At 56.2% G+C, this 25150-nt stretch overlaps 5 protein-coding genes and 1 non-coding gene across 6 annotated transcripts; 2 read left to right on the top strand and 4 right to left on the bottom strand.

Annotated features, from left to right (window-relative positions):
- Window positions 1-406: 406 nt before the first annotated feature.
- Window positions 407-2983, bottom strand: K452DRAFT_297695 (uncharacterized protein; the record flags this gene model as incomplete). Its single annotated transcript, XM_033542052.1, has 4 exons — window positions 407-495; window positions 792-2102; window positions 2153-2412; window positions 2466-2983. 4 exons carry the CDS (start codon window positions 2981-2983, stop codon window positions 407-409), a joined length of 2178 nt encoding a protein of 725 aa, XP_033398109.1.
- Window positions 2984-4427: 1444 nt separating this feature from the next.
- Window positions 4428-4499, top strand: K452DRAFT_t78. Its single transcript has one exon. It is a non-coding gene; the product is annotated as a tRNA-Arg (tRNA).
- Window positions 4500-5349: 850 nt separating this feature from the next.
- K452DRAFT_358201 (uncharacterized protein) lies at window positions 5350-8031 on the bottom strand. Its single transcript, XM_033546176.1, has 4 exons — window positions 7736-8031; window positions 7576-7677; window positions 6806-7524; window positions 5350-6756 (listed from the first exon to the last, which is right to left on the bottom strand). Exons 1-4 carry the CDS (start codon window positions 7863-7865, stop codon window positions 5803-5805), a joined length of 1905 nt encoding a protein of 634 aa, XP_033398108.1. The 5' UTR covers window positions 7866-8031; the 3' UTR covers window positions 5350-5802.
- A 94-nt stretch (window positions 8032-8125) lies between these two features.
- K452DRAFT_286817 (uncharacterized protein) lies at window positions 8126-10962 on the bottom strand. Its single transcript, XM_033540368.1, has 6 exons — window positions 10828-10962; window positions 10375-10770; window positions 9951-10324; window positions 9598-9892; window positions 9338-9541; window positions 8126-9287 (listed from the first exon to the last, which is right to left on the bottom strand). Exons 1-6 carry the CDS (start codon window positions 10948-10950, stop codon window positions 8274-8276), a joined length of 2406 nt encoding a protein of 801 aa, XP_033398107.1. The 5' UTR covers window positions 10951-10962; the 3' UTR covers window positions 8126-8273.
- Window positions 10963-14103: 3141 nt separating this feature from the next.
- Window positions 14104-17660, top strand: K452DRAFT_286816 (uncharacterized protein; the record flags this gene model as incomplete). The annotated part of the gene is made up of 2 exons (XM_033540367.1): window positions 14104-17051; window positions 17112-17660. Coding segments are annotated over exons 1-2 (2986 nt in total), but the record flags the coding sequence as incomplete, so codon positions are not given.
- Window positions 17661-20637: 2977 nt separating this feature from the next.
- K452DRAFT_297691 (uncharacterized protein) lies at window positions 20638-23499 on the bottom strand (the record flags this gene model as incomplete). The annotated part of the gene is made up of 1 exon (XM_033542051.1): window positions 20638-23499. The coding sequence occupies one exon, from the start codon at window positions 23497-23499 to the stop codon at window positions 20638-20640; it is 2862 nt and encodes a 953-aa protein (XP_033398105.1).
- Between the last annotated feature and the right edge of the window lie 1651 nt (window positions 23500-25150).

Genomic DNA, 25150 nt, shown 5'->3' with positions numbered 1-25150 from the left:
TGCGGTTCGCCGGGTCGGGTGCGGGTTCGGGTATGCGAGGTGCGTGGTGCGTTGATAGGGAAGGAGGGCAAGGAGACGAGGGCGCGGCTGCCAGATGAGGGAGGAGAGGGCGTGCCGCTCGCGCGGACGCGGAAGCCACACTGCCCGTCTTCTGCGGGGGTACCCTGCTCGATCTGCTGCGCCGTTGGACTGGCTGCCCGCGCTTCCTCGTGTCGTCTCAGCCCGTCATGCATGCGTGCGTGGTGGGTTCTGGAATGCAGCAAGGGGGGAGGAAGAGAGAGAGGGAAAAGATCGAGAGATATGAGGGAGTGATTCTTCCGATCCGGCCCGGTACGCAGGTGCGTCGTCGTTCGTCGTCCGTCGTCGCTCTAGATCCGATCGGCCACGTGGGGAGCGGCGGCTACGTTTATTTGTTGGCGCGCGACTCGGATCCCTCAACGGGGTTGTGGCCCGTGGGGAAGTTGGACTGCGTGGGGAGCGTCTCACGCGGCTTGTCTGTGCGGAAAAGTGCATGCGTTAGCCAGCTGCCCGTTTTTCTCAAGCGGTTATGCGTATGCCGTGTCCTCTCAACCGGCTGTCCTGTTCGGCATCCTCTGCCCACTTGCGCGCGTGCGACTTGCATGCTTGGCGCTGTGGGACAGTTACACCGTGCAAGCGCTGTGCCTTCAAGCCCCTCATCTTGTGCGATGGCATGTATGCCCAGGTGGGGCAACCTCACGTGAGAAGGACCGGCAGAGTTGAACAATGGGGACGCAACAGGAATCGGAACATGGGAAACTGTATAAACTTACCACCCTTGCCGCTAGTGTCAAACTCCTGGCCGAGGTGACGGCCCGCCTCAACATCCTTCCGGGTTAGGGTGAGCTTGCCCTTGGGCAGGCCCATGCTGCCAAGGTAGGTCATGGCATCTCTCCACTCGCGCTCCTGCCTCTTCCTGTCCCAGCCAAGCTCGGCGGTCATGAGGTCGATAACATTGGGCAGAGCCTCAAGAGCGGCCTGGGCGTTCAGGAAAGCGAGACGGGTGCGGCGAGCGATAACATCAACAGCGGTCTGAGCGTACTCGTGCTGGACGGCGTAGCGAACCTCACCATCGACGAAGGGGTACAGAGGGGAGATGCGCTTGCCGCGGACGGGGAACTGGAGGTTGGTCGGGTCAGAGAGAGCAGAGACGGTCCAGGCGCGGTCACCGTAGGCAGTGGTGAGGTGGTGGGCCACCTCGGTCTCGATACCGTAGTGCTGGATCAGGTTGATGAAGAGAGTCTTGCTGTAGCCGTGGGCACCGATCAGGCGAACGCGGTGAGTCTGGCAGGATCCGTCAAGAGTAGCCTTGTCGTCAACGGCCTCGGTACCGGAGATGCGGGGAGGGGTGGTGATAGCCTTGGGTTGCAGCTTGAATTCCTTGATAGCCTCGTCGACAGTCTGCTCAGCCATCTCACGGTAAGTGGTCCACTTGCCGCCAGCGCAGGTCATGAGTCCGGAAGTAGAGGTGGTGATCAGGTGGTTACGGACAAGACCCTCGGTCTTCTGAGCCTTGGGGTCGCGGACAAGAGGACGAATACCAGACCAGGCAGCGAGGACATCGCTGCGACGGACGTTGATGTCGGGAGCAAGGTAGCCGCTGATCTCGTTCAGAATCCAGTTGATCTCTTCCTCACCAGCAATGGGGTTCTGCTGGATGTCGGTCGGGGCGTCGGTGGTACCAGCGATCGTGTTACCCTGCCAGGGGAGGAAGAAGATAACACGACCGTCCGAAGTCGACGGATCGATGAGACCCATGTTCGAAGGCGAGAAGTAACCGGGAAGAATGACGTGAACACCAGAGCTGGGGGCAACAATTTCCTGGACCTTCTGGTCGTCCATCTTGCGGATGGAGTCCGTGAATGGTCCGGTAGCGTTGATGATACCCTTAGCGCGAATAGAGAATTCCTGAGGAGTCTTGCCGTTGGATTCGTCGATGCAGTCCTTGACGCGAGCGCCGCTGAGCCTGCCATTGGCGTCCTTTTCCAAACCAGTGACCTCAATGTGGTTGACAACAGTCGCGCCGTAGAGAGCAGCAGTCATAGCCAGGGAGACGTTCATCCGAGAGTCGTTGTGAGCACCATCTGTGTCCGAGTTAGTAGGAAGCTCTCGATTTGGAAACGCCGCCACATACCGTAGTAAACCAGAGCACCGACGAGATCAGACTTCTTGAGCATGGGGAAAGCCTCGAGGGCCCTGCTCTTGGTCAAGAAGTAGGAGCTTTCAATGTTCTCAGAACCAGCCAGGAAGTCGTAGAACTTGGTACCAGCCCAGAAGTAGGGAGCCTTCCACCACTTGTCGAGAGGAATCATAATGGGGAGCCAAGACGAGAGATGAGGGGCCGTGTCCAAAAAGTACCTGCGTTCGCGGAGAGCTTCGACGACGAGCTTGTACCTGAGATTTCTGTCAGCACCGGGGCCTTTCGACGCGGCGGGCGTGAAACTTACTGGTTGTAGTCCAATTCCCAAACAGCCTTTTCCAAATACCGGACGCCACCGTGGACGAGCTTTGTAGACTTGCTAGAAGTGCCAGAGGAGAAATCATCACGTTCGACCATTGCGACCTTCAGACCGCGAGTCGCGGCATCAAGCGCAATACCAGTACCAGTCGCACCACCGCCAATGACGAGGAGGTCGTAGGGGTCGTCTTCAGGCTGACCCACGGCGCCCTCGTCGGAGCCGGCGATGCGAGAGAGACCCTTTTTGGCGGCGTCGAGGGCCTTGGTAGCGTTGTTGGCGGCGCTCTTCTTCAGGTCGGCAATCTGCTCCTCGCGCGTCTTGACACGGGGGAAGTTGGGGGGGCTGAAGGTGCCTCCCTCGCCGTAGCGGGGAGGAGGGACAGCAGCAGGCTCATGGCCAGGGATATCGCGGGGCTTGACGGAAGCGTAGAGGCCTCCACCGACGGCGGCAGCACCGACGGTGTACAGCGCCGGCTTCAAAAAGCGTTTTGCGCCTCGTGAAGCCATTGCGGGGGGAGAAGAGAGGAGTGAGGAGGAAGAGAGGGAGCGCTCAGAAGCGCCTGGGGGGAGGGAGGGTAGTTATGGGGCAGGCAATGGGGCCGTGAGGCACGGAATGGCGTGGACAAGTACGGGGAAAGCTGAGGACGTGCAGCTGGACACAATGGACCCCACGCGCGCCAGAGCAAGACTCGTTCACGTCAACATGCCTTGATTGGGCCTGGCGAATTTTTTCCGGGCGCGTCCTGGCTGCTTGCCTCGTTGTCGCGCGCGCCGCTGCGTTGCTGAACATGACGCAGCGACCGGCGAGAAGGCCGAATTAGCGGGGCAGATTCCTCCACCCCCAAACTCCATGCGCTAACTAAGCTCCACATATATGAGCTCAGCCATCGAGATCTTTACATTTGCCCATTTCTCCTCGCCCAACCTTCCACTTTCTAGTAAATTCGCCATGCTGTGTATTGTACGTTGCATCAAAAAAAAAAAAAAAAAAAACCCTTGGTCCAGCCTCCCACGCCGGGCTCCCACGCCGCCAGCCACGCAGCCCTGCCGGACCCGGACTACCCGGCTGTCTCATCTTCTTCCATCTGACAGCCCCCTTTTGCCCTCGCCCACTCCCTCTCAATACACGCACTGTGATTCCAATAAACCTCTTTTACCAGCCGCCGGGACGTGCTTCCGAGGATCGTCGCGGGGATGCGTAATATCGGAGTGGACCCGCAAAGCCCAGGAGACGCCTTGCTTCTTTCTTGGCCCTCCGTCACTGGAGATGCGGAGAGACCTTGAGACTGCTCCCATCTAACGTCATACATCACAAACCTGCCATTGCGTCAGGCTTCACTCATTCCCTCTCCACACAGCCCAGCCAGCTCTCTCTCTCTCTGATGTCCTCGCAAGTCGGCTCCCCGGAGATACCTCCACAAGCCCGAGCATTGCCCACGTTCCCTGCGAGCCGTACACGAACACATCCTGGAGAAGTTGCGTTATGCGTCTGGGGAGTGTGCTCGACTATCACCTAAACGAAATGACGGGCACCCCAACACACTTACTCACACTGGCAGGACTCGCAAGTGCGCACCACGCTGGCTCATGCAACCACCTGTCCATCCCTCTCTAAAAAGCAATCTAATTTTAACAACGCATCTTCCCCAGACCACCACAGATCCACCTGCAACGCTCTCGGCCCACCAGCTGTACCCCAGTGATGAGGCTCTGCTCGGTATTCGTATTTGATATTGCCTGCCAAGGTTGGGCAAAGCGTCGCGGGGATGAATGCTCCTAACCATCGAGAACGTGACACATGCAAAACAAAACTGAACCACCTTCTCAATACATCTCGTTTGTGGTGGATGATGAGCTTCACCATTCAAAACGATGATGAACTTCACCACCACCAAACACTGTCCATCATCAAAAATCATAAGAGCTAACCGCCAAAGTTTACCCTATCAATGGCCGCATGGCCCAATGGCAAGGCGCTTGACTACGAATCAAGAGATTCCAGGTTCGACCCCTGGTGTGGTCACATTGATTTCTTTTTATTTTCTTTTGGTTTCTTCGCATTTCGACATATCCACACACACCCCACAGCCTCCTTGCCCAGATTCCACTCGTCCCACTCCTATAATTCCCAATTTTTTCTTTTTGCCATGGGTATGTTCACAATTTCCGCCCAACATCCAACATCTTGCAGCCAACATCCAACAAACGCGTTACGAACTTACGGTTACGGCAACGGCAATTCCAGAAGCGGCGCTAGAAGCGGCGCTAGAAGCGGCCTTGTTTGTTGTTAGCGCTGCGCCGGGGTGGGTGGGGCAGTGCGGTGGACTTGGCTCGATTGTGGCAGTGGCGTTCTAGTCGGTTCTCTGGTGGCGGTGGTGGCGCGCCGTCGGCAGGGTTGCCGAGCTGTGGCGTGGGTGGGTCGGGAGAGTTGCCCTTTTAGTAGACAGGTATGCGGGGGATGCATGCGGGCTTGGAGGGAGGAGGATGCGCTGCTGTGCGGAAGAGGTCGGGGGGTTACCTAGGTAAGGGAGACGTACTTGCTTGCTTGCTTGCGTTGCTGCAGTGAAGGAAAAGAAAACACGCCCGGTTACCGGGGCGCGGCGGCTTGGGGGTGCGTGTGCATGTATGTGTGTGTATATGTATATGCTTTTGTGATGTCTGTGTGCTTGGTGGACGGTGCTCGGTGGCTTGTATGTACGGCTGTTTGCAGGCATGAACGTGGGCGCGGTAGGTGAAGGTATCTTGAGTGCTGTCTTTTTGTATATGGAATAGCGGAGTTGAGCAAGCAGTTGTAATTATATTCTTATATCATATCCATAGCGAAAAGGCGACACAATGTTTAACCATTCGTATATTTGTCTGTCTATTGATTGATAACCCCGCATTCATTCGCGGATAAAAAAAAGCAAAATGTTCTTGCGGCTCGTGTCCAAGGGGCAGTTTCGCTCGTGTTCTTATTGTATCCATAGCCTTTCGAAAGAATCCGTCCTTGCATGCATGTGCCTAGTAACTATTGCCCATCAGGGGCAGCAGAAGCGCTTCCAGCCAGGTACACGGACAGAGCTAAGGTAAGCATAGATCGTCCAGATAGACGTGGAGCCGAAGGCGCCGCCCCCTGCCGCTCCCGCGCGGCAGCACCAAGCCACCCAAGCAGACGAGCGAGCGAGCAGCTCGGCAGAGACCCTGCCTCATAGCGCAGCATGCGTGCGCACGCCCATCTCCAAATCCGCTCAAGATATCTTTTTAGTCGCCTGGCAGGCCCTCACCCCTTTCTCCTATCAGCCAGCACCGCAGCACGCGTGCCTAGCCAGAGCACCCACCGCTCTTTACGCCTCCTGCATCTCCGGTCCGCGGGCAGCAATAAGCTCCTTAACATCCTTGACCTCGCGGATACCCATGTCCATGCCAGCAAGGTAATTGCCGAACTTGTCGACGATGCGAGTGAGGCCCACGCGCAGCGTAAGCAGCACCTCATGAACATCTTCGACGCGGCGGTGGCGCTCGCGGAACGCGATGTCGGTCCAGTGCGGCTCCTGCGCAGTGACAAACGCCTCGATGCTCTTGATGGCGTCGGCGAACGCCCGGATGATAACCGCGATGTCACGGCTCACGATGCCGAAGTCGTCCTCCTTTATGCTGTTGAGTGCCAGCTCCGTCGTCGCGACAATGGCGTTAATGACTGCGCCAGTATGCGAGTAGGGCGTACCCAGCACAGCGGCCGTGACGCGCCGTGCGAAAGTCTGCCGGAATGGACCGCCCACCGGAGAGGCCACGAGCTTGACGAACCATACCTGGACTATGCCCATGAGCGAATTGGGCTCGAGCTGTTTGCGGTGCTCGTCTGACAGCAACCGCTTGCCGCCATACTCAATGAGCCTCTTTCCACCCTCTCGTACCGGCGAGAGCGGATCCGCGCCGGGGTGCTGGCCGCGCCGCTTGGCGAAGTCGGCGAATTGACCAACGCCTCGTTCCAATTCAGTGGCGGGTGCTTCTTCAGCCACAAAGACATCGTCTGTCTTGACTGCCGCACCGGAGATGCGCTTGAGCATTTTACTCTCCATTTCGGCGCGCTGCTCCGGGGTCATTGTCTCTGCGGGCGGAGGTGGTGCGGTAAGGGAATCAATGCGGGACTTGATAGAAGTGATTTCGAGGAGACATGCTTCGAGAACGGATTTCCAGGTAGCTATGCCAGAACCAGCTAGGTTGAGCTCAGTGTAGATAGTCTTGCGACGTTCCGGGAAGCGCTGAGATATGAGGGCAAGCTCCCAAAAAGCCATGTTCTATTGGTTGTCAGAGGGTGTTTGATCACTCACAGCATCTTGCACTTACCCTAGGCATGTCCCTCTTGGCCTTAAGCCCGATCAGGAGACTCCCATTAGGGTCCTTGGAATCGTCAGTAATGGGCTTGCCATTCTTGAGTGGTTCCTGCGCAAGGTAGACTGAAAACGCAGTATTCGTAAACTCCCACAAGAATGTCAAAAGAATGCTCTGGACAAAGACCCTTCCTGTAAGGCCTATGAAGTTGAAAGCCCGCGGCTTCGAGTTCTTAGGTATCGAAGGAGACACGAGTCTAATGACAGGATAGGCGATGTTCCATGCCATTTTGCGGAAGACCACAAAGTATAGGATGTTTGCCACAACGATGTAGCCCATCAGGATAGGCAATATCGTGTTGACCATCGGAAGCAGGCGCTTGATAACTCTCTGGCGCGCCGGAATGGATGCGCCCTCATCGGCCTTGGGTGCCAACTTTGTGGTCGGGAGCTGAACCCTGCCATAATCCCTGTAAAGATGGACGGCCGATTGCAACAACGCAAGCTGGAAAAACATGACATAGACATAGAGCGGGCGCTCATTCAGCCTAGGCCTCTCGTAGGTCTTTCCATGATCTACCCATCCCAGGTTGTCGGAATGAGGCCTACACCACATGTAGACTTCGCTGTACCACCACGCAGAGAAAGCGTAACAGATGATGGTGCTCAACGTGTTGAATCGGAAAAGGTACTGCCGGAAGGTGTCGAACTGTGAGTCGGTGGTTCGCGCGCCAACTGTCCACGGTTACTATCTGATGCTCGACAGCAATCGAACGTCCAACGTACTGTGTATGTGCGAGACGCATAGCATGAGAATAATGAGATAGGATATGAAGAGCAGAATGGCGCGCATTCCGGCGCGACCGATGGGGAACCACATCCAAATAACTGGGCGCAAGTTAGCTGTTGATGTTCCGGGTAGCTGCGCCAGTTTGCTGCCACGCACAATTATCCCATTCTCCCATCCATACTGCCTCGGCATAGCAGAGGCCAAGCGTGAGAATAGCGGCGCTCGTGAACTGGCGGTGCGTGAACGGGGACAGGAAGTCCTTATAGGGACGCGCCTTCGCGGCCATTGCGACGGTGGGCGAGCTGTGCGAGCTTTGTCTGGCGAGCTTCGTTGCGCGTGGGGGGTGGTATGCAGCGGAGGGAGGAAGAGGACGTCGTCGTTCAGTCCATGACACACGAGGGAACGAGGGCGAAGTTGGGACTGGCGCGTCCGCAGCTGGCGTGCAATGGGAACGATGGATGTTGACTTGCGATGGAAATGCAAACACGTGCCAAGAGTTTCCGCCGCCGGGCCAGGAACAGCGCATTGACCAAGACGCATGTTACCTGGAGTGTCCAAGGAATTATATATCTATCTGCCAATCCAACGCTACCTACTCTCAGTCCCTATGGCTAAACAACACACTTGCTACCCAACCGACGACGCCCGCCCATGCAAAACGCTAACAACCATCCAATCCCGCCCGCTCACTTCCTCATTCCCACGCATCCCCCCACCCCTCGTCCATCTCTTCCTCCTCTGGCTCTTTCTTCGCCGCCACAACCTCCTTCTTCTTAATCCCACTCTCCCGTTTCTCTCGTACAGGAACAACCTTCTTCGCCGCCGCTGACGGAGTCGGCGCACTGCCCGCTCTCGCGCCCACGCCCGGTCTTGCCGCCGTTTTACCCAGTCCCTTTGGCAACGGCTTCTTCGATTGCGTTTTCGCGGCCGCCTGCGCATTTAACCACCCCGCAAAGTCTGGCTCGCCGCCGTCGTCAAATGCCGCCGGTGCAGGCTTGGCCTTCGGTTTCGCCGGTGCAAATGGGTCGTCCGCGCCCCATGCGGCGGCGGAATCATCATCGTCACCCCACGCTGCCGCGGCGTCGTCGCCTGCATCCTCATCGCCCCACGCGGCGTCGAAATCCTCGGCCTCCGCTGCCTCCGCGGCGAATGGATTCGCCGACGTATGCTTGGAGAGTGTCTGACGGTGCAGCTGTGAGGCCGTGCCAGTGGAGGACTGCGGGCGCGGACTTGTTGCCGGTGGCGGGACGGAGGAGGAGCGCGCGGGCTCAGTGAGCGCCGGTGTCGTGGCTGTGGTCGCAACTTTGGGCTCAATTTCGCCGGATGCGCTCGCCAGTTTGTTCGTGAAGGAGGAGATCGCCCAGCCGGCCCAGGAGGCGGCGTCGGATGAGGGCGTTCCGATGCGGGGGATGGCGTTGCCGGTGCTGTCGGGCGCTGTGGGCGGCGGGAGGACAGTTTCCGGGAGCGTGGTTTGGTGCTTGCGGATGCGCGTGAGGTAGATATCGAGGGTTTTGTTGGCTTGGTCTCGCACGAGCTTCTCCTTGTCGATGAGGGAGGGACAGATGCCGGGGAGGAGCTTGGTGGCGCAGTCGTCTTCGGTGTAGAGATCCGACGTTGCTGCTAACGCAAGAAGGGCTGCGTTACGTGCATGCACGAATGGGTCGCGAAGTGCGCGCGCAAACGCTGCTGTAAGCACTTTGGTCCGAGACTGTGAAATGTCAGTAACGTGTCACTCGCAAGCAGCAGGAGCCCACATACACTCGGGCCAAGGTTCCTAGCAATCTTCCCAAGACAGATTGTTGTGTTGGTTCTGATTCCTGGCTGTTCGTCGTTTGCTGTCTTTGCGAGATATCTCAGAAGATCTCCGTTGACAACTCTATCCGACAGTTTATTAATAACAGTGAGCACAGCTTTAACTGTTTGCTCTCGCATGACTGGCGCTACGTCAGAAAAGCCAGTGACCTACAGAATGTTAGCCATCTGCTATCCGTGACTGAAAGTAAGAATTGTCGACATACCATTTGCGGGTAGATCTTGTCATTAACGACCTTGTTGGATAAGTGATCTATCATTAGTGGCAGGTTGTCCAACAAACAAACGCGGATTGCTCGGTCTGGACTAGCGAAGAGCCTGACAATGACAGGGGTTATCTGCGCTTCGTACTCCTCGTCGGACAGCTTCGTAGCTATTTTCATGACTATACTGAAGACCTTTGGTCCACCCCCACCGAATTCAACCGATTTCAGTAGCTCGGGGAGGACCTTCATCTTGAAAAATTCTTCTGGGAAGTCGTCCGAGACATCATCGAGCTGACTAGTTGGTTCATCACGTTAGCATTATACGTTCCGCAATGTTCTACGAGTTCACTTACTTCAAAATCTCGTCCCGTTCAGTTTCGCCCTTCAAACCAAGGCTTTCGATACCTTCAGTAAGCTGGATCAAAGGGGTTTGGAAGAAACCTCCATTCCTGTTGCCTTGATCAAGGAAACCGCCAACACTTAGCCGCGCCTTAGGGCTTGGGTTGATAAGCCGCCTGTAGCTCTGCTGCATGGTCGGCGGCACTGACTTCAGCTGCCCGAGCTGATCGGTGCTCTGGAACCCGCCATTGAACACCTCGTAAGTCAAAATGCCAAAGTCGTAGGCATCCACAGCTGTGATAGGATTCGACTTGATCACTCCCCATCCGCTCTTGGCGATCTCAGGCGGCGCATAGCGACCAGAGTCGGGTACCAGACTACCGTATGTCTACGCGAAGTTAGAGATGAAACTTGGTATTTTAGGCTGTGGCTGCATACGTAGATGACGGCATCATCCTCCTTGATCGAGCTCAAAACATCAAACCCTCCAAGCTTCCACTCGCCGCTCTCGCTGGTGAAGACGGAAGAGACACGTATGCTACCATGGACCGAAGTTGCCTCGCCGTTGATGAACTTCAGCGTTTTGGCCACATTGTGCAAGCCCCATTTGATTGTCTCTTCTGCCAAGCTCTTTCTACGTGTATACCAGCCCAGCGGCGTCAGGCGCTCAGTTGCAATATAGATATAGGTCTCCGTCTCCACCGTGTCCAGCACTTTTATGACACCGGGGTGCCTTATGGTCCGCAGTTTGCGCAGCGCATTCTTGGCTAGGGGCAGGCGCGACTTGTTGGCGGCAATGTCGAACGAGAGAATACTGCATTTGGAGCCATCATCCTGCACGCACACAGTTAGCCCCAGCTTCAGGCTTCGGCGCAGGGGACCAGGTCATACTCGCTTTGTGCCGTTATGAAGGGTCCAAATGGACTGATCTATGTCCACCCTGTCGCCGAATGAGTAGCCGAAGGCGGGACCCTTGGAGATGGCCGAGGCGACGGCAGACTTGAGGAAGTCCATCGCAACAAGAAGCAATTGCGGCAGCCAAGGAGACGCCGGGACGCTCCAAACACGTCGACGCCGCCCACCGCTTATCGATACGCGTCTGCCTGCCGAACTTGTCCCGGTGCGCGTCCGTGGCGCCCATCGCTCTTTATTGTCTCGAGCAAACCAACCCACAACAACAACACCGCCTAACCGACGACAACCACGAATTTTACGCGACCGACAACGCGGTAGCTGCCATTGCGTTTTAGCGAATCTAGCGCACAGTCTCTCATAGCGTTGCTACCCTACATTCAACGCGCAGTTCGCCAGAGGCATCCTTACTAGCGTCACGGCACTGCGATTTTGTAACTGCCTTCTCCAGCCTACGCGCCTACTACCGCCGGCTCTGCCATGAGCAGTTGCATTCTGACCACGTGAGCAGCTACGCGAACTGTCCGCTGCTCACTTACTGCACTGAACTGAGGTAAGAAGAGCTTTCTTTGTTCTCTTTTCTTTTTTTCATTCGTCCATGATGAACAATGGTAAAAGGTTTGACCAAGCGTTCTCCAAACGTTCCCGGATATTTTTTCCTTTGCTCTCTATACAGCCAAGGACGCTTTTCATGCGGCGCTTCGACTCGTCATAACCCTGAGCATCCCTTTTCCAGAGCCTTCTTGGCGGAGGGAAGCCTTGCTGGGTCTAAACGGAAGGGCAAATTAAACTCCTCGAGCGTGCAAAAAATGGAGCTTACCTCGAGAGATCCGTCTCAATGGGGCTGAGCCAATGGCAATTGCATACAACTGCCAGCCGATGGGCTCTTGGGCTCTTCAGGTTCGCGGAGGTCTTCTGCTCAGGGGGGATGATAAGCACGAACGCGCTCTCGATAGGCTAGGCGTATAGTGCTTGCAAAGGCAAGGAAACCTCGACGTTGGGTGACCTGGAATGATTCCAAAAAATAAAACTGAAAAGACCTGAGACGAGATCAATTCAATTTGCCTACTGTTCTGTCGTTGTTAGACAATATAGCACATACAGCTAACCATTATACATAGGTTCAATTTGGAGCTATAGCGGTCGCGGAAGAGCGCACTAAAACTTCACTGACAACCGTACAGCCTCTCGACGGTAAGGTCATCCGTACCGCAGAGCACTTACCAACACCCGGTAATCGACATGCCTTGAGTCATAATCGATGGTGCTGCCTAGGTCAAAGACACCCTAAGCTTCCAAAAGTACGGGTTGATTGCCATCGTCGGCAAAGAATAAGTCTGAAAGGAGGAAATCGACGAGTCGTGATCTGCTTGATTGTGACGTATCGTTCATAAAGGGCGTAAGAGGGTCCATCATCTTGCCCGATGTCGAAACGACTAGCTGAATCGGCGCCAATATCTCCGCCGGCTATCAAAAGGCACCAGCAGGAGTCGCATCCCTCAGGTTCTAAATTGGACGTGAAGGGGCCAGCAGATGTCCATATTGATCGTCGTGTACAAGCAAGGGCCTCTCCGACTGATCGAGAAAGACGTCCTTCTATCCCTAGAGAAAAAGTCGCATACATTACGAATAATGGGGGCTCCGGTTATTCGGCGAGACGTTCCTCGCCAACGCAAACGCACTCTGTAAATAATGTCAACGACAGCAGTAGCCTTCGACAAGCCAAAAGCTCCGAAAGGTCTAGTCTTCACACGAGTCAAAATCAATCCATCCTCACATCTGATCTTCACGGGTCATTTAAACCTTTTACGGCTCAGTTTCACCAGTCTAAGAATGAATCGACTGGAAAGACTAAGACACATGGGGCCTCTGATTTTGCCAGTCTCGCAAATTTCACGGAAAATGACCTCTTCAAAGAACCACGAGTGGATATTCCCTCAGTACCGGACAGCGTCAAAAGGCAGCCGCATATATTCATTTCATGCAATGACACACCTGTTGGAAATAAAGAAAGACGCGGTCTAGGAACCTGGCTTGCTAAAGAACGTGATCCGGAGGAAGTGGTGAAAATGGACGCCGAGGGATATTACATCTCGTTTGGTGATGATGAAGCAGGAAGGCAGGAGCTGTACAACTGCTACAAAAACTACAACGAGGCCACCATGTGGGGATGTTCTTTGAAAATGGAACTCAGACTTAACGGTTGTCTCCTATCGAAACTAAAGGGGATTCCATCGTCGACTTTAAGACAAGAAAACTCCGCCTTAGACTCTAAATCGGAAAAAGCAAACGGAAACAACATCGGACATGTCAAAGACGCAAAAGACAGCCAGCCCTCGGATCCACGCACGATTCAACAGCCCCTAGAAAAGGGGAAAGGTAGCCATGAAGCTATGGACAGGTAAGTCAAGAGAAAAGTGAGCGCCATAACAATGGACTACAATAAGCATTTGGGTTTCCTTGGGCCATGGAAAAGTCTTCTGGCAATTCAGCTGATACAGATCGCAGCAACAATGCTAAGAAAAGCATATGGCCTCTTCCGATGAAGAGCGTAGCTCCACTTCAAACTCAAATTACACAGTCACAACAAGCCACTCATTCCGCTGCAACACTATCGAGTGACCTGGGTGCTTCACATGCTCGAATGCGCACAGATGATGAAATGTCCGTCTCCAGCGGCCCGGCGCAGTCCGAGATTCCTAAAGACCAGAACTGTGCGGACTGTAAAACTGGGCATTTTCCCAGTTATAACCGGCGAATCAAATGCAGTACCTGTTCGCGGCAATTTCATTCCAAGTGTTGCAAGGGTGGTAATCCTTCCGAAACAGATGGGTAAGCATCGTTCAGATCAAACAAGCCTGGCAGCTAATGTTGACTTCACTCTATACAGAGCTAACTGGCAATGCCACGTGTGTGTAAAGCGGGGCAGGTCAAAATCTGTCTCCAACCGACCGGAACTTCACTTTGTGTTGCGAGGCAATCCCTTCGCTGACCGTATCAGCAAGCCGCAAGATGCGAAGAAAGCTATTGGAACCACCGAGTCCATCACGAACATGGCGCCCATTTCTCCACGCTTGCGTCCAGCTCCCCAGCCCTCTGCTCAATCCGAAGAGAGAGAGAAGCCGATTGAGAATAGTAATGATGAGAACAAAAGTCGGTGTGGATCTTGTGGGAAGCGCATCTCTTCAAACAAACAGATCTGTACGCGCTGCAAGACTCAAAGCATATCAAAAGAGCAGAGAAAGCGCAACATCTCACCTATGGAAAAAGACAGTAGATCAGTAATGATCAATGCTCTGCCAAAGGGAGTCCGAGCGATCAAAAGGGCCGTGGTCAGGCAAGGCCCGAGCGCAGACGAGCCAACCAGAGCACGGTCCGAGTCGCTTAGTGGGTCGTCCAGCAACCGCGTCAACGGACGCGACGCGACCATGGGTGAGGATGGTGAAGCGCGTGCATCTAATTCCCCACCAAGAGCCAGGCACGCGGCCAGAAAGAGCGACACGGATGCGCAGATGGGACACAGCGCCAACCAGCGCCCAGGGCCGGCGCCTCCTTATAAGATTAACAAGACTATGAACAACCTGTCTTGGTCCCTCATAATCGGCATGGCCCTTCGTGAGCACCCCAACAAAACAGCAAGTGTCTGCGAGCTCTATCAATGGATAGCCGACCACATTGAGGAAAGTGACATCGATTTCACAAAATTGAAATCCAACACTGCTGCCTACCTTACCCAAGGCCCAGCTTTCATCAAAGGCCCCCGAGTGGGTGACCACCCTTCCGCTCATTACTGGATCCTTGATAGAAAGTTCACCAGCAACTTTCCCAACTACAGGGAGGTGGTCCAGCGGGCTCGGTTAATACAAGACCTTCACCAACGAAATGGACCAAATACAAACCGTGCACCTCCCGCCAACAATAGAGATCGAGCATCAGCCAAGGCTAGGAATGCTTCTACAAATGCCCAACCTCCTCCCACCAACGATAGAGATCGAGCATCAGCCAGGGCCAGGAATCTTTCCACAAATGTCCAACCACTGAAACCTTCGGTCCGACAGGCGCTGGAATTTATCACGCGTCACCGCGTTACTTACGATGATCACGGTCGAGACATAGTCCCTGGATCAAAAAATACAACAGGAAACTCTTGGCACGAACTCCCCAGGCGTAATACCGTTACTATCAAAGGAGTACCATTCCACGTGGGAGATTATGTCAAGCTTCCTCTTCCGGCGAAGCCTTTCCATTCCTCTTTTGAGCATGTTCCGCACGTGGAGGCCATCGGACAAATAGAGGACTTGCGGGTGCGCGACGAAGGAGCCGGGTGTGCTGTCCTAGTGCAGTGGTATATGAATAAGGAAGCTGCAGACAGATTCGAATGCCGCCACCGACAGAACTGGCCAAAGTCAAATGATGGCAATGAGGCCGAATTCGTTCGATGTGCGCTCTGGGATATCATAACTTCCGATTCTCTCCAAGAAAAGCTTGACCCGTCCACAGCGAAAAAAGCCATTTTTGAGACACACTTCATGGAGATTGACACGGACCAAGGAAAAGTGTTTTTGAAGGAGAAGGGAGACGAATGGCCATGGTACGGAGTGGCATTCGAGGACGATATTGATAAGACTGTCCGGCTGCAAGGCCAGAACAAAATCAGTGTCCATGGAAGGTTCACCGGCTACAACGGCCTAAGAAAAACTCTTGACAATCCCACTTGGGACGCATGGCTGCATATGGCCTTCCCGGAAGACTATCCATCAAACCAGACAAATGGGTTGTCTCCTAGAGAAGAGACATCTAAAGAGGATTCCAGGATGGTTGAAGATTCAACTGCTGAGGCAAGTGAAAACGCCAGTTCCAGGTCAAGTGAAGGCTCCACAGCCAGGACAAGTGAAGACGCCACTGCCTGGGCAAAAGACGGCGCCAAGGGCACGGAGGAAGCTGCTTCCTCAAAAGATATGGAGGTGACTATGACGGAGGCCGAACAGGATGATGAGATGCCGGACGCGCAGTCAGAAGAAAACCAATCGGCAGCGACGCCCGCGAATGTAACCTTGGCCGATCAACTTTTCACACCTTCGCCACAGCATCCTCCTGCTTGGCCAGAGTCACCGGGGCAAATGTCCGACCTGGATATTGAGATGACCCCTGCACCCACAGCTGAGCTTGCTCGCGGTAAAGCTTTACAAGAAGTTATGGAGAGAGCTGTCGAGAAGACTAGGAGTGAAATGGCTGCTGAGCAAACTGCTGCTGTGAATGGTACACAAGAGCTTGAGCGAGGACCTGAGCAATCACACAGGTCAGCACCTGATCGTGTTCACACGAAAACTTTTAACGAGCTCCTGCAGCAAGCTGAGACGTATGCGCTAACTGCTGATGTGGATTGTAGCCAAGAGCTCGAGCAACCATCCGAACAAGTACACAGGTCAGCACCTGAACCGGTGCAGGAATCAGCACGTGGAAAGGCACATGAAAATCCAGCACTGGGAAAGGCCCCCGATAAAACAGTTGGAAAGGCACCTGAACCAGCAACAAAGCCAGCACCTCAACCTGATCGCGTCCCAAGCATTACAGGCCCAAGCATTGCAGGTCCAAGCATTGCAAGTTCAAGCATTGCAGGTCCAAGCATTGCAGGTCCAAGTACTGCGAGCCCAAGTATTGCAGGCCCAAGCAAAACAACCACCAATCCCGCGCCAGCAAATACCAGACCCACTCAACCCGCTCTATCGGAGGGAAAAGTAGATATCCTCGCAGCCCTCAAGGCCGAGTTTGACAAGCAACCGTTTAACGTCAAAAACCTCCTCGCCACACACCCGGAGATGCGGTCCAAAGTTGCCCTTTTCGACAAAGAAGCCAAAATAAAAGAAATCGAGAAGCGACCGAAACGCAAAGATTGCCTCACAAACTCGTTCGCGCGCGCACGACGCGAGCGACCCAGAGGCAAACCTCACAACGAGCTGGAGCGGCCACTGCCTTCGACGTACAAGCCGCCTGCGAGCTATGAGGGCGAGGGGTCGCGCCCGCGCGACGCGACCTTCTCGTTTGATGAGAGGTACTGGGGCCGCGACTCGGAGATGTCGAATGCCTTCTCTTCACAAGAAGCCGAGAAATTCGAGACGCTAGAGGAACTGCTGGATTTGCCGAAAGAACGCATACCGATCTTGTATGAGAATCGCCATCTGGCCTATCGGGATGGGACGCTGGTGAGTTTTTTCCTGCCTGGGTTTTGGTGTTTTGAGAATGTACTGACGAGTCTGCTGCAGACAAATGGCCGATTGTCCCGTGCCAAGGAGATCTGGAAGGTTGGCCGTAACGTGCCGGGCGAGCTGAAGTAGATAGCAGCAGCAGCGACGGCCTGGTTCTGCGTTTTTGGTGTCGTCCGCATTAGTGCGGCGGCGGGTTTTCCCCTTGCTGCTTTACTCGTCGAGTGTTCTTAAGCGCGTTATTGAGCAAGCAAGCGAGCGAGCATATCGGGACGAGCGGATGCGATCAGCTCGGCTCGTCCATTGGGCATTTCCGGGGCGTTGTCGTTGTTTTCTCATGACGGAACGAGCGAGCGAGGCCGGAACAGCATGCATGGTAAATACAGGTTGGACAGGACGGACAGGACAGCCCATTCCGTTTCAAGGCGGGCCTTGTGGGATGGGCTAAGTGAACATGCGGAAGTTTGGGGGGATTCGGACTTGTGGCTAGGGTAGAGGATGGACGTATCGTGGATGGTGGATGGGCCTTGCAGAGTAGCTTTATGCATACATATATTTTACACGTGGATAGCGAGGGAATGGAGATATTGTTTGCTGGTGGATGCTGCTACATATTTATTTGTTTACTTGGTTTGCTCGATAATCGGAAGGGTATACTATGTGTAGATGATTTTGTCAGGCAGTGCTTGGGCATGGCAGACTGGATATCTTAAAGAAAAGCGAGCTTATGGGGAGTAAAGTGCATTTTACTGCTGTTGCGGGAGTCGGTTAATCGAGACGGCAGTAGAAGCGTGAGTGTTTGTATATACTACATTCACATACTTGCCTTAAAGAGTATCTACTATCAAATACGGCATTAGCATTTATTATATCACTGCTTCGACTGACCTCGAGAAGTTAATGAACAACGTGTACACGAAATATAACCAACGAGGACATGCAACCAGCAGCTGGTCAGCACAATTACATTGCTTTCAACTGGATTTTGCATACTATTTCGTGCTTGCTCTATTGTTCGTTATCTGTGACTGTGGAGGGAGATCCCAGCCGAGATGCTCAAGCGAGTTTAGGTATATATGCGTAATTGGTGGCAACGCATTGTACGGTATGTGTATGGGGGCGGGCAGCGCTAGCACAGTACAGTGTTATGGCTGGAGAGGAGGGAAGAGGATACACAGTGAATAGGAGAACTTCACTTCACTTTCTTATGCTGCTGGCTAGGACGTAGACGTTCGACCTTGGACTTAGCGCTGTTGTTCTGGTAACGTAAAGGGATATGGGAAACTTCACTTTAGCTGCCTGTCCTGGTACAGAGAATGTATACGTTCGACCTTGGACTTAGTACTACTCTAGATAAGAGCTAGATGATTAAGCTTGAGCTTAGTGTTGCCGTTTTAGGCAATCGGCAAGATAGGGGTAAATATTTAGTACTAGGGATATACGGAAGTAAGGAAACTACACTTCACCTTTTACTAGCACCGTGCTAGAGAACCCAGACGTTCGACCCTAGACTTAGCTTACCCTTCTAGGCCGGGCACGTACACAGTTTACTTCACTCTAACCACCCGCTCCGTCATGCAGAACCGAGACGTTCGACCCTAGACTTAGCTTCCCCTTTTAGGCAAAACACACAGACAGTATAAACACAATCAGTAACTCCAAGGTCGAATGTCTAGGCTCTACATGACGGAACGAGTAGCAAAGTCAAGGGAATTTCTGTACTAACCGCGTTTATATCCCCTACGCGCCCTGCCTACAAAGAAAGCCAAGTCTAACGAGAAAGAGTAATCAGTTCACAAAAGCAACACGCACGTCCCTCCAGCGACTTATTCTACTCCACCAAGTATGTATAGCATAACAGACAGACATCTTTCCTCTCCACACTCCGCAGCGCGCAAACACCACCAAACCCAAGCAACGCCACGCCCTTCTGATTCCAGTGACGTATAGCCATCCACGCCACGCGCAAACACTGCGCCCCAAACACGCGGCCCAAACAACGCACGTCAAACACGCACTTTTAAACCCCAAACAACCCGCTTCACTCAACCCCAAACATCCACGTCAAACCCCCCCCCCTCCCCCAAAACACTCACCCAACCGTGCCCACGCACATCGCATCGCCACAACATCACCACAGCACCAGCACAGCACCCCCTCCACAACAGCGGAGAGGGGAGGGATAGCAGATAGCAGTATTATATTATATTATAGGGATAGCAGCGCCAAACAAAGCCCACACCCAGCGCGTTTCAGAGCAAGCACGAAGCTGCCTGATTGACATGCACAATGCACAATGCACAATGCACATCACGCAGGACTTTGACCGGCGGCGCTCATCATGCCGCAAATCACTGGTCTGCTTGCACATCAGTTCGTCGGTTGGTCAGTTCAACGGCCAGTTCAATAGCCCACGTCCGTCGCCCGAGGGGGCGGTGCGATGCGATGTGCAAATCAGTGCTCCTGTGCTCCTGTACTGCTGAACATCCGTGCATCCGTGCAGACAAGATGTGCGGATGTGCGCGTGTGTGTTGCTAAGTTTGTCGTCGGCCTGGCCTTGGTCTTTACTCTTTCTAAATTTAAGTTTGGGGAGAGGGGGGAAGGGGGCGTTAGCACAGGCAATATAGGTGGCTAGTGCGTAACATTGAACGTTGATCCCCGTCCGTCATCCACGCTCGAAGGGCTTGTTTGGGGTGCGTGTGTTTGAGGTTTGAGGTTTCCGACCCGGTGGGCGGTTTGGGGTTTGGGCGTGTTTGGGGTTGAGTGTCTATGCGTTGCCATGCGATGCGAGGCGATGATGTCGATGCGATGCGCATGCGCGTGCGTGGCTGTGCTGTGCTGGCTGTTTGGGAAGGTAGGTAGGTAGGTGAGAGCGAGCTGTGTTTCATCCGTTTGCGTTTGTCGTCTGTCGTCTGGGGACGGGGGACGAACGGACAGACGGACGGACTGACGGACGGACGGATGGGTAGACGGATGGCAAGTATCCCATCGCGCCGTGTCTGGAATCTTGTTCACGATTCCCTCCATGTTTCCATCGTCATACTCCTAGTTCCTTCCCATCCAGGACACTGTGAGTTAGTTTGCGATAGATAATCGGTGTCGATACAAACTAACTCACCACAATCACACAAAGCAATCACAATCACACACTCACACACCCAAAATGCACAGCAGCGAGCTACAACAACCATATTTCCAGAGTGATGACTATGATGCGATATATACAAAGAAAAGCAGCGAGAAAAAAGCAAGAGACAACACAAGGAAAGGGAACCCGGCGCCACAGCACACGAGGCGAAGAGAAAAAGAAAACCAAGATGACAAAAAAACCACTTTCCCCCATAAAGATCCCAATCCCCCAACCTTGCAAATTTTCTATCCAAAATGTCGCGTAAACGCGTCAGTCAGATTCGAGAGTCCAAAGGAAGAGAAAGAGAGGGCTTCAAGGGAGAGAGCGTCGTCGTCATCATCCCGGCCCCTCCTCGACGCGCCCGTGACGCCACCATCCCCAGTCCCTTCCGCTTCCGCCGTCCCTCGCTGACTGCTTGAGAAACAAAACACAACTCAGTCGCGCTCAGCGAAGCGCTTAGTACTTCCTCAGGGCAGAGGGAGTAGCAGCGCCGCGGGAGAGGGTGATGAAACCGGTGCTGGCGCAGGAAGTGGTGGCAGCGGGGTCATAGACCTGGCCGGGGGTGGGGTAGAAAGCACCGGGGGTGGCCAGACGGGGGCCGCCGAAGCCGGGGGTGGCAACGGGGGTCTGGGTGGCGGTGACGGGGCAGATCGTCGTCGAGATGGCGATCGTCTTGGTCACGGTGTGCTCCTGGCTGCCGGTGGTGGAACCGACAGAGTTGGTGTGGTACTGCATCGACTTGGTCACCTGGGTGGAGTAGACGGTCGAAGTGCTCATGGAGGTGACAACGACGGGGGTGACAGCGGGAGCCGAGGTCAGGGCCTGGACGCCAGACGAGGGGGAAGGAGTCTGGGTGGCGGTGACGGGGCAGATCGTGGTGGAAACAGCGATCGTCTTGGTCACAATGTGCTCCTTGCTACCGGTGGTAGAGCCGACGGAGTTGGTGTGGTACTCGGTCGACTTGGCAACCTGGGTGGAGTAGACGGTCGAGGTGCTCATGGAGGTGACGACCGTGGGGACAGCGGGAGCAGCAGGAGCAGAGGTCAGGGCCTGGACGCCAGACGAGGGGGAAGGAGTCTGGGTGGCGGTGACGGGGCAGATCGTGGTGGAGATAGCGACGGTCTGGGTGACAATGTGCTCCTGGCTACCGGTGGTGGAACCGACAGAGTTGGTGTGGTACTGAGTCGACTTGGTGATCTGGGTAGAGTAGACAGTCGAGGTGCTCAGGGAGGTGACCGTGATGGGGACAACGGGAGCAGCAGGAGCAGAGGTCAGAGCCTGGACGCCAGACGAAGGAACAGCCTCCTCAGTGACGGGAGAACCGGAGCCGGGGGCGGTGACGGTGACGGTCTCAGGGGGAGCGGTGACAGTGACGGTCTTGTCGGTGCAGACGGAGGCACCGGCGGAAGGAACAACCTCAGTGGCGCTGGCGGGGCTCGTGGGAGCGGGGGCAGAGCCAGCGGGGGCAGTGCCAGAGGCAACGGGAGCAGAACCAGCCGGGGCAGTGCCAGAGGCAACGGGAGCAGAGCCAGCGGGAGTGACGGGCTTAGAGGACTGAGCCTGGACACCAGAGACGACACCGGGGGAGGTGACGGGGGTGACGGTGACGTAGTTGGTGAAGGTGGAGGTGGAGGACAGAGTCGTCGTGGGCTCGCCGTTGGCGTTAGTCTCAACCTTGGAGACGGGGCGGGTCTGGACAAGAGTCTGGACGAGAGTCTGGGTGCTGTAGTTCTTGACAGTCGTGGTCAGGACGGAGGCCGAGGCACCAGTGCCGACGGTGTAGGTCATGGGGGTGTCGGTGGTCTTGACGACGACGGAGGTGGCGGGGGTAGCAGGGCCAGACTCAACGGGAGCAGAGCCAGCAGGGGCAGAGCCAGCGGGGGCAGAGCCAGCGGGAGCGGAGGTGACATCCTGGACACCGGAAGAGACAGCGGGAGTCTCGGGGACACCGGGGGTCTGGGTGGCGGTGACGGGGCAGATGGTCGTAGAGAGAGCGACAGTCTCAGTGACGACACGCTCGCTGGCGCTGGTGGAGCCGCCGACGGTGTGGTAGTCAGTGGCGGTGGAAACCCTGGTGGAGTAGACGGTCGAGGTGCTCAGGGAGGTGACGACCTTGGGGGTGCCAACGGGAGTGACGGCAGGAGCAGAAGTGACAGCCTGGACGCCAGACGAGGCAACGGGGGTAGAGGCCGGGACGGGAGCACCGGGGGTGGAAGCACCGGGAGCACCGGGAGCACCGGGAGTGGAGGCACCGGGGGCACCGGGAGTCTCGGTAGCAGTGACCGGGCAGACGGTGGTGGAGACGGCAACGACGCTGGTGACGACCTTGGTGGAGTCGGCAGGGCAGTTGGTGATCTCAGGAGCGCACGAGGTGATGGTGTGCAGCTGAGTGGCGTAGACCGTCGAGGTGCTGAAGGAGGTGATGGCGCTGCTGACGGGGATGACGGGAGTCAGGGGCGTCAGAGGAGTCAGCGGGGTCAGCGGGGTCAGGGGAGTGCCAACCGCGGGGGTGGCGACGGAGCTGGTCAGGGCAACGACCGAGCTGGAGGGGACCTCGGGAGTGCCGGCGGGAGGGGTCTGGACAAGGGGAGTGCCGACCGAGACCGAGGGGACCGCAGCGCTGGACGAAGGAACAGCGGGGACAGCGGGCGTGGAAACAGCCGCGGGGGTCGAGGGCGTGGCGACCGAGGAGGTCAGGGCCACGACGCTGGAGGTAGGAGCCTCAGCGCTGGGCGTGGGGACGGCAGCGCTGGAGGCAGGAACCTCAGCGGAGGGAGTGGGGACCGCGGGGACCGCAGGGCTGGAGGCAGCCGGGCTGGACGCAACCGGGGCGGAAGCGACGGGGCTGGAAGCAGCAGGAGCGCTGGGCGTGGGGACCGCGGCGGAGGAGCCGGGAACCTCGGGGACGGCGGGGCTGGAGGCAGCCGGGCTGGAAGCAGCGGGGCTGGAGGCGGCCGGGCTGGAGGCGGCCGGGCTGGAGGCGGCCGGGCTGGAAGCGGCAGGCACCTCGGGGACAGCGGGCGTGGGAACAGCGGCGCTGGAGGAAGGGACCGGGGCGGCAGCGGGCGAGGAAGGCGCAGCCGGCTCCGAGGTCACAGCAGCGACGCTGGAGGTAGGAGCGGGAGGAGTGACCTCAGCGGGCCTGGTCGAGGCAACCAGGCTGGTGTGCACCTGGGTGGAGCTGGCCGGGCAGTTGGTGACCTCGGGACCGCAGGAAGTAACCGTGTACTCCTGGGTGGCGTAGACGGTCTCGTCCCTCTTCTCGACGCCGTTGGCAGCAGCCAGAGCGGCGAACAGAGCGACACTGATGCCGCGCATGGTGGATTAAGGCTGAAAGGACAGTCTGAATAGGTGGATGTTGTAGTTGTTGGGGTTAATTGGCCCTGAGAGGGCAAGGAACGACGACGGAGCGGATGGGGTCAAAGAAAGTAACTGCCTCAAAGAGACAAACGAGTGTCGATGGGGATGTGAAAAGCTCGGTGAGGAAGGAAAGAGAGAATCTGAGAGACGAGGCGGGGCGAGGTATACATTCAGTGTGATGAGGCGCCAAGGCCCGTGAAGACCGGGGGCCCTGCCAGGTGCAATTTCGTGAATGGATCTCAAGGAACGGCCTAGCGGCGCGAGGGCCCCTGTCTCAGGCGTGGTGTTGGAGCACGCCCCAGCCGTCTATCCCGCGTACCTGCATGCCCGCGCCAGTCCGTGGCCAACCAGCTCGTGGTGCCATGTCGCGCCGGCGCCTGGACCCCCCCGGCCGCGCGAGTCGCTGTGCCTCGCTGTGCCTCGCTGTGCCTCGCTGTGCTTTTTCTCGCTTTGCCTCGCTCTGCCTCCTGAGTCGGGCCACGCCTGCTGATCTCGTTTCGGCCCCTCGTCCCCCAACTCTGACTGCTCTCATTAGGACTCATTTCCTGGCCGCCCTGTGGCGGCGTCGCTGCCAAAATGGCCTTTGTTTGCGCCTTGCAAGACGACGTTGAAGCCACGCCCGCGCGCCAGAGTGGTTTCAGCATCCTACGAGGCTGCGGCCTGCGCCACATGCACTATCTCCGGCACATCACCCATTACTCCCCCCGTGTCTCCTCCCCCCCTCCCCATCGGCCATTTGCTCCCACCGCCTTGTCGCTGGTTGCCTGTGGCCTCGACCGCGGGCGACGGACATGACGGCATGGCAGGGCCCAATTGTTGGTCGGCCCTCTGCGCATCTTGTCTGATGTTCGAGCGCGCACAGGTCCACCGAGGCAGTTGTGCGTGTTCCTGCTCGGCACCTTGGCAGCCGGCCGGCCAGCTAATGAGCGTGACCCGAACCTTAATCCGCCGCCCATTCGTAGGGGGAAATCGAGATGGGAGATGGATAGGAGCACACCGCAGGCGCCCGCTCCTTCGCGGCAGTGCGGATCTCGCTGATTCGATACGAAAAGCTGGGTCTTTCGCTATCGCCGTCGCGCCATATTTAGCCACCTAGTCTTCCGGCGCGTCTCCGCACCGTCGTATTCCAGATTGCCCTTACGGGCTTCGCTCTGCCTTTTCGCGCTGTGAAGCCACTCATCTCAGCGGCGCCCCAGCCCAGAGCCGCATCCGCGTCCGTGGCGTGTCGTTCTCATCTGCCAGGCAAGCCACAGGGCTTGTGGGGTTGGCCGGTCGGCGGCTGTTTCCCGCCCTACTTCCTACCGTGCTCTCACCGCTGCCGCGGTATACGAACGGAGAAGAAGAAGGTAGGTAGCAAACACCCCCTCTTCTTACCAAACGCCAAGGATCGGAGCGGCCCCTGGGATGCATGGTGCGTCGAGAAGCGAGCGAAGCTTGTCCAGGCGGCCCACCGCATGAGCTGGGAGAGCTTCCCCGACGAACCATGCGCCCTCGTGTAGGAGTACACCACCATCGCCCCAGCCCGCCCAGAAGCTTCCGGAACACGGCTCGCAGCGCATCAGCCCGACGTGCCGGGTCGGAGTCTCCGTCGTCTGGTAAACGAGCTGGG

The sequence above is a fragment of the Aplosporella prunicola genome, assembly GCF_010093885.1.
Source record: "Aplosporella prunicola CBS 121167 unplaced genomic scaffold K452scaffold_11, whole genome shotgun sequence".
Taxonomy (NCBI): Eukaryota; Fungi; Ascomycota; class Dothideomycetes; order Botryosphaeriales; family Aplosporellaceae; genus Aplosporella; species Aplosporella prunicola.
This window is presented reverse-complemented; position numbering and strand designations above follow the sequence as displayed.